Here is a 17,033-nt window from a genome sequence, read left to right on the forward strand (position 1 = left end):
TAAGAGACCTGCTAATAAAAATAACAATTGCTTCTGGGAAAAGGAGTGGATGTCTCAGAAGAGATACTTTGTACACAGTTTTAGTTTGAACTGTTTGAACATTTTAACATGTACGTGTATTACTTTTCTTAATTACTTTTTTTAAATGGGAAAATTAAAGGGTTAGGAAGCTTTTTTCCCCCAACTAAGTAACAGCAACATTATTAGTAAGATAAGTGATATGTATGATCAAGCTAGTTTTTCTGGCTGCATTTCTTAAAAGCATTTTCTTCACTAACAACTGTTTATTCAAGATGCATCTTCCTTAGGCTTTTGTTTTCAGTAACAGAGAAGGGACTTTATAATTAGAAAAGTTATTTTTTTCTTTTATAATTTTCTATTAAGTTTTTTAATTCCAGTGTAGTTAACATACAGTGTTATGGGAGTTCCAGGAGTGCAGTATAGTGATTCAGCACTTCTGTGCATTACTCAGTGCTCATCATGCTAAGTGTACTCTTTAATCTCCATCACCTAGTTCACCCATCCCCCCACCCAGGGAAAAGATTAGTGAAGAAAAGAAATCTAGGTCCTTTCTTCCACCTTTAATTTTTACATTGTTAAAGCAGGCTGTTGTTCTTTTATGGTATATTTTTTAAAATACTTTTTATAAAATAGGTTCATTATAATAACTTCAAAATTTCAACAAGGAAATTAAAATTATCAGTAATCCCACCCTCAGTGGTAACTACAAGTAATATTTTGGTATTTATTCATCTTGCATTTTCATGTGAATATTAATATTTTATAGATATTTTATAATGTGTAGTTAATATTATTTCCATGTTATTAAAAATTTTTCTGCCCTATTATAATAGGCATATGATTTTTTAATATTGACATTTTTTGTGGGAAAAGTTTTCATAAGTTCAAATCAGCCAGATATATATATATAAAGTTCTTCAGAAATCCTAGTTAACTCCTGAAGGACTTTGTGATTTCCCCAGATATCTGTCTACATCTTATCTTGTCAGTTTGCAAATCTGACTAATCTGCAATTAATTAATTAGGCTAATCTGCAATTTATTTATTTAATATTTATTTTTGAGAGAGAGAGAGGGAGACAGAGCACAAGCAGGGGAAGTACAGAGAAAGAGGGGGATACAGAATCTCTGAGCTATCAGCACAGATTCCGGCTTGGGGTTTGAAATCATGAACTTGAGATTATGACCTGAGCCAAAGTTGGCCACTTAACCGACTGAGCCACCCAGGCACCCCTGCAAATTATTAAGAGAAAAAAAACAAACAACTTTTAAGTCAATTTAGGTCTCTTTTCCTATTTCTTGTAGGAACATACTAATTAGCAAAATTAATTTGCTGCCTTGTGCCTAGCTCTGAAGTGGTACTAACAATAGATTTCATTAAGAAGCTGACTAGATTCAACCCTTTAATTTTCCAAGAGCCAAATAATGGCAAAGTTTTGTCTCTAAAATATGTTTGGAATTAGTTCTGTGTTTTCTTTCCCTCATAATAAAGTTGCGATTCATTATTTCATTATTCTCAACCAAGCTAAGAAGCATATGTAAAGAAAAAAGGAGATTCTGTGTTAAAGATATTTCTTAGGAAAGAACACAGTTGAAGGGAACTCTTGAGACCCTGGATGTCTGAAAATGCCTTTTTGCTACTCTCACATTTGACTGATAATTCTTACTATGGAATTACTAATTGGAAATAATTTTCCTTCATAATTTTTAAGACATTGTTCCAGTCTGTATTCTTCAGTGTTTTTGTTGAGAAGTCCAAATAAGTATATAGGAAACATTAAAAATTTTTCACATTTCTGGGGCACCTGGGTGGCTTAGTCGGTTGAGCGTCCAACTTCGGCTCAGGTTGTGATCTTGAGGCTCACAAGTTTGAGCCCCGCATTAGGCTCTTTGCTGACAGCTCAGGGCCTGAAGCCTGCTTAACATTCTGTGTCTCCCTCTCTCTCTGCTCCTCCCCTGCTCACACGCTGTCTCTCTCTAAAAAATAAAGATTAAAAAAAATTTTTTTTTCACATTTCCACTTGGGATTTAGGTAGAGTTTTATGTTTTTTTTTTTTTTAAGTTTATTATTTATTTCTAAGAGAGAGAGAGAGAGCATGAGTGAGGGAGGGGGAGGGAGAGGGAATCCCAGGTAGGCTCCAGGCTGTCAGCACATAGCCTAACATGGGGCTCAAATCACAAACCGTGAGATCATGCCCTGAGCCCAAATTGAGAGTCAGGTGCTTAACTGACTGAGCCACCCAGGCACCCCGAGTTTTATGTTCTAATAATTGGGCTTGTTTACTTTTCTCGAGTCAATAGACCCTGTAGTCCACCCCAACAAATAGTTTCTCCTTATCACCTGTATGAGAAAAGGAACAGAGGGAAAAAAATAAAACAAACTTCATTTGTTACCCAGAACTTACCCAGATAGCTGGCTTTTTCACTCACTAGCTATCTCTCACTCAGGTACAATAGCCTCAGGGCAAGACTTATCCTAATTTGTGTCTCATGTGATGTAACTTTATTATCAATTACTACATTACATAGACCTTTGGACTTACAAACACTTAAGACCGAGTGTTAAAGCTGCAAATGTCATGTAGCTACTATACATACTGTGTTTTTCCTTTCCACTCAGTAAATATTTGTTTTTTGTTTTTTATGGTTTTTAGTCATTCTTACTATTTTAGGGTTTGGGGTTTTTTTAGTAACTTTATTTTTAATTTACATCCAAGTTAGCATATAGTGCAACAATGATTTCAGGAGTGGATTCCTTAATGCCCCTTACCCATTTAGCCCATTCCCCCTCCCACAACCCCCAGTAAATATTTGTTATATTGAGTCTGTTGTTTAGAGGTTAAGTATATTTAAACCAGGTCTAGACCTATATAAATGACTGATGTTTTCCCTATTGAGAATTTAGTAGTTAGTGAAAACAAAAAATGACCAAAAAAAATTACTGCTGTATGGCTTAGATGTTAATTTATACCGTTAAAAATTCCACATATATCCAGAATTTCCAGTTGTAACAGGTTCTTAATTAACTCACATCCACAATAAAACTTGCTCTTTGACCTTCCATATTTTTATGGGATTTTGGCAAACTTTTTTTTTTTTAAATTTTTTTTGCTTATTTTGTTTTGAAGGAGAGAGAGACAGAGTGTGAGTGGGAAGGAGCAGAGGGAGAGGGAGACACAGAATCCAAAACAGGCTTCAGGCTCTAGGCTCTGAGCTATCAGCACAGAGCCCGATGTGGGGCTCCAACCCATGAACTGTGAGATCATGACCTGAGCTGAAGTCAGATGCTTAACTGAGTGAGCCACCCAGGCACTCCTTACTTTCTTAAAAAATTATTTTGAGAGGGAGACAGAGGGCACAAGCAGGGAAGGGGCAGAGAGAGAGAATCCCAAGCAGGCTCCATACTATCAGCTCAGAGCCCAATGGGGGCTTGATCCCACAAACTCTGAGATCATGACCTGAGTGAGAATCAAGAGTCAGATGCTTAACTGACTGAGCCACCCAGGTGCCCCTGTTTTCTTACTCTTAAGTTCCTAAAAGTCACCACTTTAATGTTTTGGTGATGAAAAATTCACAGTATGCATTTGGTACAAGCTGTTGAAAATAGATATACTGGCAAAAAGGAATTTATTAAGAGATCTAGCTGCACCCCACACTAGAGGAGTGGCAGTGGCAGGTTAATATGATAGAAAACCAGAAATAGCTTTGGTTTTTTTCATGCCCTGTTTTCCATATCTGTTTATAATTTTGTAGGTACAGAACTGGAACAGTGAAATTCTTGCTAAACAAAAACCTCTTATTGCCAAACCTTCTGCGAAGCTGCTCTTTGTCAACAGATTGAAGGGGAAAAAATGCAAAACTAATTCCTCCACTAAAGTTCTCCAAGATGCCAGTAATTCCATTGATAATCGAATTCCAAATTCTGAGAGGGTATGTATGAAATAAGTTTTTGAGTATTCTGTTTTGAGTACCTACATTTTAGTTTTCTTGTATTCATACTGAATATTTGATAAATTATATTAGACATTTAATATAAAATATCTTTTTTTATTCAAAGAAGTCTTCCATATTTCCCTATCTTTTCAGTCTTCTTCAGAGCTAGAAACTGTAATTACTCCATTCATGGATATGTTGCTTCACTGCTCTGGACAGTAATTATTTGTCACTAATTACAAAAATACTACCTTTTAGTTTACTACAGTGTCTCCTAGTAAAACTCCTTTCATTGTAGAAGTTAGAACAAATTAAATTCATATGTTCAAGGATTTTAAAATGCTGATTTAAAATAGTATCTGCTAGCATCAACTTCTATTTATGTTGAAATTATAACAGTTAAAAACTGTTTTGATGAAAAATGATCACAGGAATCAGCTTATTAAATATAACTTAAAATATTTAGAAATAAGAAAATATCAGGAATATCTCTAGTCTAGCTACCCTACACTCTGATAAAAGAACCAAAATAAATTACAAAGATGATACTTCCAATTATCAAGTCCATTTTCCAGTGAGTTTTTTTTAAATTCTTTGTTTATTCATTTTTGAGCAACAGAGTGCAAGCAGGGGAGGGGCAGAGAGAGAGGAAAACACAAAATCCAAAGCAGGCTCCAGGCTCTGAGCTGTTAACACAGAGCCCGACGCAGGGCTCGAACTCACAGACCATGAGATCATGACCTGAACTGAAGTCGGACACTCAACCGACTGAGCCACCTAGGCACCCCTCAGTGAGAGCTTTTGGAAAAACTGCTGGTCTTTTATTTTTTTGACCAATTTCTCTTGGTCCTCTTGTCAGCATCCCATCATATCTGTACCCTGGTAGTGTCTTTTGTATTGATTTTTACCAGTTTTTTATGTGTATGACTAACAAAAGGAAACTTTATGGGTATATAAAAATGGCTCAGGAATATTTTTATAGACGTAGAGCAGATCTCAAAGGCATACCCTTTGTTCAAGATTTCAGGTTTTAGCGAAGCCCACTTAGCTCAACTGAAAAACATCCACTTCTGGACCCTTCCTGCGTTTTAATGTTTAGAAGTTTGAATTTGAGCCTTTTTTGCACCTAGGAAAGTCTTGTTAGTGATTAATACATCTTACTATAGCTTATGTATATATTTAATACCAAACCTCAGATTGCACATTAAAAACTGTACTCTCTCAAACCCTCCTGTTTCCTTTATGTATGCTATGTACTCGGTCACCCAAGTTAGGTGACATTCTTGACTCCTTCTCCCCTAACCATATCCAATCAATCCCTACATCCCTTAGATCTGTCCCCACCCCCACCTTTTGAAAATAAACCTCTGCTACTGTGTCTTAGTTCTTAGGGCAGTACTGCATCTCTTAGCCAGATTTTTGGAATAGGCACCTGAACTTGATCTCTTTCCCTACGTAATTTCTGCAACCTTTTGGAGGCGCCAGTTCTGTTTAAAATTGTTACCAGTGCTTCTCTTATTTCACACAGTATAACTTGTATATCATACAGAGGCCCTTGCTTTGGCAGCTTCTTCCTTCTTCACCTCCCCAACCCTTTAGTTCTTAATCCCCTGAATACTACAGACCTTTGGAATTGCTCATTAATCAGTATGAAACATATCTGCCCTGCTAATGGTTATTCATTCTTCAGGAGCCAACTCAAATACCAGTTTCCCCTATTTCCCTGAAGAATTAGTTCTGCCTTTTTCCTGAGGCCTAGGACATTATATATATATATGTATCTCTACTATAATATTTACATCATTGTGAAGAATGAAACTTTTATTAAACATTGCATCTGTCATATTAAGCTTTGAAGCCTTCCAAATAAAGTATGACCAGTTCCCCTCTGCCTCAAATACTCATTTATTTGAAGTTCACATTTTTTTCAAGATGTTCAAATCTGTAAATATGATAAAGGATCTTGGAAATCAGTGTGCTTTCTTAGTTTTCAGTTCTTAGTTTACTTTTAAATTCTGTTGTAGAATCTTAGAACCAAACTTTGAGCCTGGGATCACTACTATTTACATAATTCATTCAATATCTGGAGCAGTTCCCCAGAGTTGAGGTACATTTCTTTATTCTTTAGCCTTGGAAATACAGAGATTAAAAACTAAAATAACTAGAAATGCTTTTTGTTAATTGGATTGAAATAACTTGATTACCAGGGTTGCCATCTTGAATTCTTTATAATGAAAATGTAAGTTTTTCTTTAAAGTTTATTTATTTTGGGGGGGGGCGGGGGGGAGGAACAGAGGTCCCAAAGCAGCCTCTTCACTGACAGCAGACAGCTGCATACAGGACTCGAACTGAAACCACGAGATGATGACCTGAGCCAAAGTTGGACACTTAATCGACTGAGCCACCCACACACCCCGAAAGTGTCAATTTTTAATCTTAACCCTTTTGCATATATATCATGATATTGTTCCCTTGATCTCATGATAATGCTGGAATATTCAGATTTTCTCTCAATATTTCAGAAAATCGGTGCAGATATTATTGGAGACGAAGGGTTCTTTGACCTGGTAAGCCGATTTCAGAGCAATCGGATGGATGATCAGAGGTGCTGCTTACAAGAACAGAGCTGCGGGACTGCTTCAGCTGCGGCTTCTTCCACTCCACCTCGAGTAATGATGAAAGGTGAGTGATCTGTGCTTCTCCCCCAATTTTAGTAGTTCCCTTTGATATTCTTGTGATTTCTTTCTGAGAGTTTAGTTCTCATCAGAGCAGGTACAGTAAATGAGCCTGAATCCAGGTGTATCTGAAATGCTGGTATTTCTTCAGTTTGAAACAAGGTTTTGTTTCGGTTTCCCTAGGTTTATCTGTATTTTAGTCCAGGTACTTTCTACTAACTATATCATATTTCCTCCCTAGATTCTTCGGGACTGGAGGAAAAAAAAAAATCTAACTTTAAAAATAGGAAAAAATTTAGTTATAATTCTATGTAAAAGACAAATGCTTTCTGTCTGGATTAAAAAGAAAAGCCAAGACGGACTGAAGAGGAACCTCTAACTCAGGCTGAAGCTAAGGCCTGCCTGAGCCTTAGAAAGGTCTAAAATGGATTATCTAAGATTTTCTCTTTCAGCTACCAGAAGATTTCCTCTGTAGACCAGGACTTAGTAGCAATAATTTAAGTTAGCTAAGTGGTTCCCATGCAGGGCAGAGAATAAAAACAGTCTCATTCATCCTCATGTGAGAAATTATGTAAGAGAGATTATTTACCTTCTGAAATCTAGCCCAAGATCTTGTAAAGTTACATTTTGAGCAGGTGGTTGATAAAAGGAAAGATAGTCAAATCTGAATAACCTCCAAGTGAATCACCTGAAGTATTCTGGGATTTATTCTTCCCTCCCTGCCCATCTGGTCAGGCCCCAGCCTCTCAGTGAGAGCTAAAGCAGGAGGCAGTGGATGTTGGGACTGAAAAAGGCAGAAAGAACTAGATGTATGTTAAAAATATGCTTAAATATTTTCATAATGTTTGGGACTTTTTTCCCCTGTTCATAGCACCGTCTGTTTCCGTGGTGTCCCCCAACACAGATGAGTTTTTAGACCTTCTTGCCAGCTCACAGAGCCGTCGTCTCGATGACCAAAGGGCCAGTTTCAGTAATTTGCCAGGGCTTCGTCTGACACAAAACAACAATAAGTCCGTACTTGGCCACTTGATGACTAATGACAACAAAGAGCCTGATGAAGACTTCTTTGACATCCTTGTAAAATGTCAAGTATGTATGCATATTTTTATTGGTCTGTGTGTAGCTCAGATGCTGTTGAGAGCTTTGGCAGTATTTTGATTATAATTTGGGAAAGGCTCATTTTGTATTAGGGACACACTTATCATTCAGGGATCCTTCAGACACTATAGATCCCTGTGATAGCTTCTTATTTTGTATTTTGGGTGGTAAGGTAAGGTGTTGCTGATGCCTCTCTCTGACCTGTGGTGGAGAGGAGACTGAAGGGCATTGGGAGGAGACCTAGAAAAGAGCCCCACTTTCCTGAATGTTAGTATCGGGAGCAACCAGTGATTAATATGGGGAGAGTCTAGCTGGGGCCCTTTATGCTGTTGAGAGCTTTAGGAGAAATGTTCTTACAGAGATAGCTTTCATTTTTTATTTTAATAATTATTTGCCACAATGGTTAAGGAATACCTCAGATGGCTTGAACACGACCATGAGAAAAATAATCCTTATTTTCACTAAAGAGACATTTCCACTGCCTGACCCTAGTTGTGTCTGTTTTTTCATTCATAAGAAGAGGAGATGATGATACATACTACCAACCTCTCATTTATTCAGCAAAAAAACTGAGTACTTACTATGGAGATATCGTACTTGCTTTTAAAGTTTTTTAGTTATTTTTGAGAAAGAGGGAGAACCTGAAGCAGGCTCCACACTGTCAGCATAGAGCCTTAACATGGGGCTCAAACTCCCAAAACTGTAAGATCATGACCTGAGTCGGATGCTTAACCAACTGAGCCACCCACGTGCCCTGCCATGTACTTGCTTTTAAAGGATCCTATGTGTTAATGGGAGAGACAGTAAGTAAGTCTCTGCGCGTGTAGATGATAGATACTATATGACAGGTACTGATACTTGCTATAAAGAAAATTAGAGCCAGATAAAAGGGTGGGGTAGCCAGGGGGTGGTGGTGGTTAGGGAAGATGTTCTTGGATTGACAGATGAACAGAGATCTGAATAAGGTGAAATAGCCATGTGAATATTTAGTGAAATAGCATTCTATGCAGAGACAAGTCCCTTCTTGGATATAAAAGCTTAGCAGGTTCAAGGAATGGCAAGGTGGCCAGTGTGACTGGCATGGAGTAAATAAAGGTTAAGGGAGAGTGGTAGGAGATAAGGATAGAGAAGTAACCAGCCTAGATCTTATGATCTTATAGGCCATGATGAGGTCTTGTGTTCCAGATGTGATAGGAAGACATTGGAGGGTCTGAAAGATCATCCTGTCTACTGCTGAAAGCATGTGGAGTGGCAGAGGCTGTTAGTAGAACCAGCTAGAAAACCAATGTGGTAATTCAGGCAAAAGATACGACTTTGACTAGTGTGGTGGTAGTAGTGATGATAAGCAGTCAGAACAGGGATATATTTTGAAGTTATGGTTGATGGGCAAGACCTGTTAATAAATCAGATGGTATAAGAAACAATCAAGAAGGGCTCCTGCCTTTTTTGCTTTGAATAACTGTTGTCAGTGGATGGTGCAGTTTACTAAAATAGAGAAGTTGAGAGGAGAAACAGGTTTGGGAAGAAAAAGCAGGAGTTCTACTTTCGGTATGTAAATTTGAGTTACATAAATAGGTATTTAAGTGGAGATGTTGAGTAGACAACTGAATATAAAAATCTGGAGCCCCTGGGTGGCTCAGTAGGTTGACTAGTGATACTGGCTCAGGTTGTGATGCTTGCGGTCATGAGATCAAGCCCCCTTCACACTCGGCGCAGTCTCTGTCCCTCCCAGGCTCATGCATACTCACTCTCCCCTCCTTCCCCCAAAAAACCTATAGCCCCAGAGAGAAATGACTTTGGGAGTCATCAGCATATAGCTGGTATTAAAGTCCCGGGAAGATACTACCTAAAGAATAGATACCGAAACAGGAGGACTAAGCCCTGAGCATTCCAAAATCTGACTGAATAGAGGAAGATGAGCCAGCAAAGCAGCAGTCAGCCTGGAGAGTGGTAGGAAGCAAATTGAAGAAAGTGTTTTAAGGAATGTTCAACTGTGTCAGACACTGCTGAGAAGTGGCTGATCTACTAGCTTTGGCAATGTGGAGATTATTAGTCATTATGAAAGATACTGTGATGGGGACAAAGGATTGAGGGGGTTGAGAAAATGGAAAGTGTTAAAGGGGAGACAGTAAACAAAACTTTCAAGGGATTTTCAGAGTTAAAGATGAAGTATATAGAGGTTGGTTTTTTTCTTATTTTGGGAGTTAATACCTCATGTCTGCTGATGTAAATGATCAAGTAGAGGGAGGAACCGGTGATGCAGCAGAGTATGTGTGTACAAATTTGGTTGTTTTTCTTTTCTTAGCAAAGTAAGAAGTAGGGCCATTAACAGAGATTGGGGTTGGAGCATTGTAATTTTGAAGAGAATAGAACATAGTTACTTTGAGAAACTGAAAGTATATTGACCAGCAAAAAGTAATAGGATTATTGAACTACACTGAGGACTCCTTCGAAGTTCACAGTCACTGAAGTAAGTACAGTGATGTATTTTCTCAAGGCATAACCAGCTACTTAAGGATAGAGATTTAATCAGGGTCAGTAATTTGATAGACTAGGATGGAGGAGGAGAGAAGCACATGCCAGGAAATGATTTTAATAATGGACTTTGGAACCTAGGCTGCATCTAAGAAAGGAGGTAGGAAAATGAAGGGTATGGAAGTGACAACTATCAGTAATCCTGGTGGCTTTAATAGCGAAGACCTGGGGCAGCTGAGTCAGTTAAGCATCAGACTTCGGCTCAGGTCATGATCTCATGGTTTGTGAGTTCAAGCCCTGTGTCAGGCTCTGTACTGATAGCTCAGAGCCTGTTTTGGATTCTGTGTCTCTCTCCCTGTCTCTCAAATAAACATTAAAAAAAAAAATACTGAAATCCTAGTAACAGGCCATCAACATAAAGAAAAAAAATTGACAGAACTGAAGGGAGAAATGGACATTTCTATAAAAATAGTTGGCGATTTCAAGACTCTCCACCCCAGTGATAGGTAGGACAACCAGACAGATGATGAACAACACAATAAATCAGCTAGTTCTCACAGAATACACATTCTTCTCAAATGCATATGGGACATTCTCCAGGATCGACCATGTTAGGCCACAAATTCTCAACAGTTTTATTTTTGAGACACACACAGAGCATGAGTGGGAGAGGGGCAGAGAGAGAGGGAGACACAGAATCCGAAGTAGGCTCCGAGCTGTCAGCACAGAGCCAGACATGGGGCTGGAACTCACAAACTGCAAGACCATGACCTGAGCCAAAGTCATATGCTTAACCAACTGAGCCACCCAGGTGCTGCAAGTCTCAACAATTTTAAAAGATTAGATACCATACAAAGTATCTTCTCCACAACAGGATGGAGTTAAAATAATAAGTAATAAGGAGGGGCACCTGGATGGCTCGGTTGGGCATCTGACTCACGGTTTCATTTCAGGTCATGATCTTGTGGGTTCAAGCCCCGTTCTGGGCTCTGCACTGAAGGTGAGGAGCCTGGTTGGGATTTTCTCTCTCCCCCTCCCCTGGGTCACACTGTCTCTCTCTAAATAAATAAAACTTTAGAGAATTCCCAAATTTGTGGAAATTAACCAGTGGATAGAGAGGAAAACACAAGGGAAATTAGAAAATACCCTGAGACTGATAAAAATGAAAATACAATATCCTAAAACCTTGGGATGCAGGGAAGGCAGTACTCGGGGGGATATTTAGAGCTGCAAATGCTTATGTTAAAAGAGGAATATCTCAAATCAACAACCTTTTTTATAGCTTAAGGGGTTAGAAAAAGAACAAACTAAACCTAAAACTAGCAGAAAGAAGGAAATGAAGAACAGAATTAAAAAAAAAAAATCAAATCCAAAAGCAGGTTAGTTAAAAGGTTTAACACAACTGACAAAGGCTCAAATTACTAAAATTACAAACCAAAGTAGGGACATCACTTCTAATTACAGAAATAAAAAGAATTTTTGGATAATACTGTGAATGCTTATAAGTTGGATAACCTAGATGAAATGGACAAATAACCAGAAACAAAATCAGCCAAGACTTAATCATGAATAGAAAACAGACTCATAATCTATAAGGATACTGTATCAGTAATCAAAACCTCCCAACAAAGAAAAGCCCTGGACCTGCTGGCTTCACTGGTGAATTCTACCAAACTGAAAAAAAGGGAATACTTTCTATTCCTAAGTCATTCTGTGAGGCCAATATTGCCCTGATAACAAAGCCAGACAAGGCACTACAAGAAAACTATGTGTCCAATATCCTTTTTGAATACAGATGCAAAAATCATCAATAGAATACTAGTAAACAGAATCAAATGGCATATTTAAAAGATTATACACCATGCCTAGGTGGAATTTGTTACTGGAATGCAAGGATGGTTCAACATAGGGGAATAATCAATGTAATATATACACTACATTAATAGAATGAAAGAGGGGGGAAAAAGACACCTGATCATCTAAATTGACATTTGACAAAATTCAACACATTTTCATGATAAAAACACTCAACTAACTAGGGATAGTAAGAAACTACCACAACTTAATAAAGTCACTTATGAAAAACCTATAACTACCATCATAATGGTAAATGACAAAAGCTTTACTCTAAAAGCAGGAATAAGACAAAGATGCTCATTTTTTACCGCTTGTATTCAAATGGTACTGTAAGTTCGAGCAGAGCAATCAGGCAAGAAAAAGAGACAAAAAGCATCCAGGTAGGAAAGAAGTAAAATTATCTCTGTTCAGAAAGGAGTCTTATGTGCAGAAAATCCTGAAGATTTCACCAAACAAAAAAACCCTGTTAGAACTAAGAAACATGGGGTGCCTGGGTGGCTCAGTCGGTTGAGTGTCCGACTTCAGCTCAGGTCGTGATCTCACAGTCTGTGAGTTCGAGCCCCGCGTCGGACTCAGCTGAGCGCTCGGAGCCTGGAGCGTGCTTCCGATTCTGTGTCTCCCTCCTTCTCTGTCCCTCCCCCACTCACGCGCTCAAAAATAAACGTAAAAAAAAAACTAAGAAACAAATTCAAAATAACAGGGTACAAAATTAACATCCCAATATCAGTTGTGTTTCCATACACTAACAGTAAACAGACCAAAAAGGAAACTAAGAAAACCTTCCTAAAACAGCATCAGCAGGAATGAACTTAACCATGGAAGTGAAAGACTTGAACAATGAAAATTATAAAATGTTTCTGAAAGAAATTACACTACATAAATGGGAATATTGTTAAAATGCCAGCACTACCCAGAGTGTAATCTATGGATTCATATAATGCATTCCTTATCAAAATGTAAATAAGGTATTTTATAGAACAGAAAATTCCATCTTGAAATTCCTATAGAATCTTAGGGGAACCCAAATAACTGAATCTTGAGCAAGCAGAACAAACTTGGAGGACTCCCACTTCCTGATTTCAAATTCTACTGCAAAGCTACAGTAATCAAACAGTATGGTACTGATATTGACAGACATATAGACCAATGGAAAAGAGGGCCCAGAAATAAATCCTTGAATGTGTCTTCAAATGATTTTCCACAAGTGTGCCAAGACTATTAAGTGGGGAAAGGAGTCTCATCAACAAATGCTTCCGGGAAAACTATCCACATGCAAAATAATGAAGCTGGGCCCTTACCTAACACCATATGTAAAAACTGAGAATGGATCAGAGACCTAAATGTAAGAGCTAAGACTTTAAACTTATAGAAAACATAAGAGGAAAGCTTCAAGATTTTGGATTTGGCAGTGATTTCTTAGTTATGAGACCTTAGTTATGAGGCACAGGCAACAAAAGAATAGACAAACTAGACTTGATCAAAGTTTAAAACTTTTGTACATCAAATGACACTATCAACAAAGTAAAAAGGCAACCCACAGAAGATACTTGCAAAACATAATCAATAAAAGGATTAATTCAGAATATAGAGAACTCTAAAACTTAACCACAAAAAAAGAAACAAAAACCCTATTCCAAAAATGGGCAGAGAATCCAAATCAATATTTCTCAGAAGATCTACAGATGGCTAATAAACACAGGAAGAGATGCTCAACATCACAAATTAGAGAAATGCAAATCAAAATCATAATGAGATACCATCTCACGAACCCATTGGGAAGCTACCATTAAAACAAAAAACAAAAAAATGGGTGCCTGGGTGACTCAGTCAGTTAAGCATCCCACTTCGGCTCAGGTCATTATCTCACAGTTCGCGAGTTTAAGCCCCAGGTAGGGCTCTGTGCTGACAGCTTGGAGCCTGGAGCCTGCTTCAGATTCTATGTTTCCCCCTCTCTCTCCGCCTCTCCCCCACTCATGCTTGGTCTTTCTCTAAACAATAAACATTAAAAAAAAACAGTTGGCAAGGATGTGGAGAAATTGGAACTGTCGTGCACTGCAGGTGGGAATACAAAATGGAGGAGCTGCTATGAAAAATGGTTTGGGGATTCCTCAAAAAATTATTTAAAAACAGAACTACCATATGATCCATCAATCTCATTTCTGGGTATATACCCCAAACAGTTGAAAGCATGGATATGAGCAGATATTTGTACACCTACCTTCAGGCAGCCAGCATTATTGACAAGAGCCAAAAGGTAGAAGCAACCAAGTGCCCATTGGCAGATGGATAAATAAAATGTGGTGTGCATGTACAATGGAGTATTTTTCAGCCTTAAAAATGAGGGAAATCCTGACACAGGTTACAACGTGGCTCAAGACACTATGCTGAGAAGTAGGCAGTCACAAAAGGACAAATACAGTTCGACTCACATGAAGCAAAGTAGATTCACAGAGACAAAGAATGGTGGTTACCAGGGGCTGGAGAAGGGAGGATGGGAGCTACTGTTTTGGTTTTGCAGAATGAAAATGTTCTGGAGATGGATAATGCTGATGACTGCACAGCGGTATGAATGTGCTTAATACTGAACAGTACACTTAAAAATGGTTAAAGTGGTAAACATTCTGTTTTACCACAATTTAACAAAAAATTCCTGGGGGAGTACTCTCTAGCCTGATCTGGAAAATTGGAGGTGGCAGTCAACATGAGATGTTTGAAATCCTGATTTTCAAGACAGTGCAGTTACTGAGAATGACCAAGTCTGGCCTAGGACGATGGGAGCTTATAAGGCAGAGGTGAAGACTGGAGACCAGAGGAGAGGAGGTCTAAGGTGTGAAGTACCGAAGTGTTGGATGAATTGGAGGACAATGAAATCACCCCAACTTAAAGACAAGAGAAATGAAGAAGCAGGAGCCAGGTGTGTGGGTGGTGGGGGGCTGCTGACAAGGCGGCCACTGAGAGTCACAGGGCTGGCCGTGGGGCGAAAGGTTAAGGCATATAAATGCACGGTGCCCAGCAACATAGTAGGCACTCAAATGTCAGCTGTCACAGTCCCACTCTGGAGCTACAATACCAAATACTATACTGTACACATTTAAATGCTTATATATATTTTGTTTTAATGTTTATTTACTTTTGAGACAGAGAGAGAGCATGAACGGGGGAGGGGCAGAGAGAGGGAGACACAGAATCAGAAGCAGGCTCCAGGCTCTGAGCCATCAGCCCAGAGCCCGACGTGGGACTCGAACTCACGGACCGCGAGATCGTGACCTGAGCTGAAGTCGGATGCTTAACCGACTGAGCCACCCAGGCGCCCCTAAATGCTTGTATTTTTTATTTGATGGGTAACATTTGTAATGTACTTCTAAAAGAAGAATCAGAAGTTAGAACTTCAAGGAAAAAAATCTGGCTTCTTTAACAGATTTAAATGTTTAAGATAGGGCAAGGCAAACTTTCTGTACAGGGCTACATAGAAAATATTTTAGGCTTTTCAGGCCCTTACAACTGCTGGACTCTGCCAGCCACACTTAATTCGTAATTAGTAGACACATGAGCATTGTGGTGAAACGGAAAGGAAACTTTATGCACAAAACAGGCAGCAGGTTATGGTTTGCTGACCCCTGACCTGACAGAGTAGTGCTGCAGGGGTTTTATATATAACATTGTATTTCTAAGGATTGGTAAGTTGTCAATGCCAATTATGTAAGATTTGACCTTGTATCTTAAGTAATCTTACCAAAGTCTTGAGGTTATGGCTATACTTTTTTTTTTTTTTTTTTTTAATGTTTATTTTTGAGAGAGAGACAGAGCATGAACGGGGGAGGGGCAGAGAGAGAGGGAGACACAGAATCGGAAACAGGCTCCAGGCTCTGAGCCATCAGCCCAGAGCCTGACGCGGGGCTTGAACTCACAGACCACGAGATCGTGACCTGAGCTGAAGTCGGACGCTTAACTGACTGAGCCACCCAGGCGCCCCTATGGCTATACTTCTACATAGTACTTGTTATGTTCTGATTATGTAAGTCTTTGAAAAGGTTTTATTAGGTTTCAGGTCTAAAGATTAAATTTCTGAGACAAGGCAAGAAAAAAAAATGTTTTTCTTGTGATGACAACATAATGTAAGGTGGTGTTCTCCTTCCCTACAATATTTGTGTTTCAATCTCTCTCTCTCATAAATTTTCAGGGGTCCAGATTAGATGATCAAAGATGTGCTCCACCACCTGCCACCACAAAGGGACCAACAGTACCAGACGAGGACTTTTTTAGCCTGATTTTACGTTCTCAGGCAAAAAGAATGGATGAACAGAGAGTTCTTTTACAAAGAGATCAAAACAGAGACGCTGAATTTGGGCTGAAAGACATTTTGCAAAGTAATGCTTTGTTGGAATTTAAAAATACAGGAAAAAAATAAACCACTAGTTATTACGGATATATTTTTTTAAATGACCTTATTTCCTTTCAGAACACTGCAGGGAAACTATTTTTTTCCTTAAAAGGAGAAATTATAGCACTGTAATACAGCTTAAAATGTTTTTAGAATGATGTAAATATTTAACCTTTAATAATATAGCATTAATTCACATTTCTCTGGACACTCGTTTCAGGGTGGAGGTGTCTTCTACAAGGTGCTTCATCAACTTTTTTGAATAATGCTTGGGATTGTGTTCTTTGGCAACTTTTTAGATTCCTTTACCTAGTGTTTGTAAAGTGATAATTTTTTTAACTCTTGATGATGGCATTTTTTAAATACTGAACCGTGGATATAGTAAGAAATTAGGCTGTTTAGTAAACAATAACATACTTGACCAATGTGTAAAAAAGTTATATAGTCTTTATTAAAAGAATCTAGATCTTTTTTCTGCTAAAAATCCTATTTTCAGTATGTTATTAGTTCAAACCCATTATAAAAACAGCTCTAAGAAATAAACTTTTAGCATGTTCTGGACTCTTGAATTTTAAAGTGTGTGTGGCTTAAAAT

The 17,033-nt window shown here is 38.4% G+C and overlaps 1 protein-coding gene across 2 annotated transcripts in view; it reads left to right on the forward strand.

The window, feature by feature from the left end:
* Positions 1–16,488, forward strand: part of GPSM2 (G protein signaling modulator 2) — a 35,083-nt gene extending 18,595 nt beyond the window's left edge. The window contains exons 11-14 of one of the 2 annotated variants that reach the window (XM_042953213.1): positions 3,774–3,950; positions 6,476–6,635; positions 7,500–7,717; positions 16,239–16,488. In XM_042953213.1, the coding sequence (XP_042809147.1) occupies positions 3,774–3,950; positions 6,476–6,635; positions 7,500–7,717; positions 16,239–16,466 (783 nt within the window). In that variant the 3' untranslated portion in view covers positions 16,467–16,488. Of the gene's footprint in view, positions 1–3,773; positions 3,951–6,475; positions 6,636–7,499; positions 7,718–14,788; positions 15,128–16,238 lie in introns of those variants that run through there. The other variant, XM_042953214.1, reaches the window with a different exon arrangement.
* Positions 16,489–17,033: the final 545 nt, after the last annotated feature.

This window comes from Panthera leo, chromosome C1 (genome assembly GCF_018350215.1).
Source record: "Panthera leo isolate Ple1 chromosome C1, P.leo_Ple1_pat1.1, whole genome shotgun sequence".
Taxonomy (NCBI): domain Eukaryota; kingdom Metazoa; phylum Chordata; class Mammalia; order Carnivora; family Felidae; genus Panthera; species Panthera leo.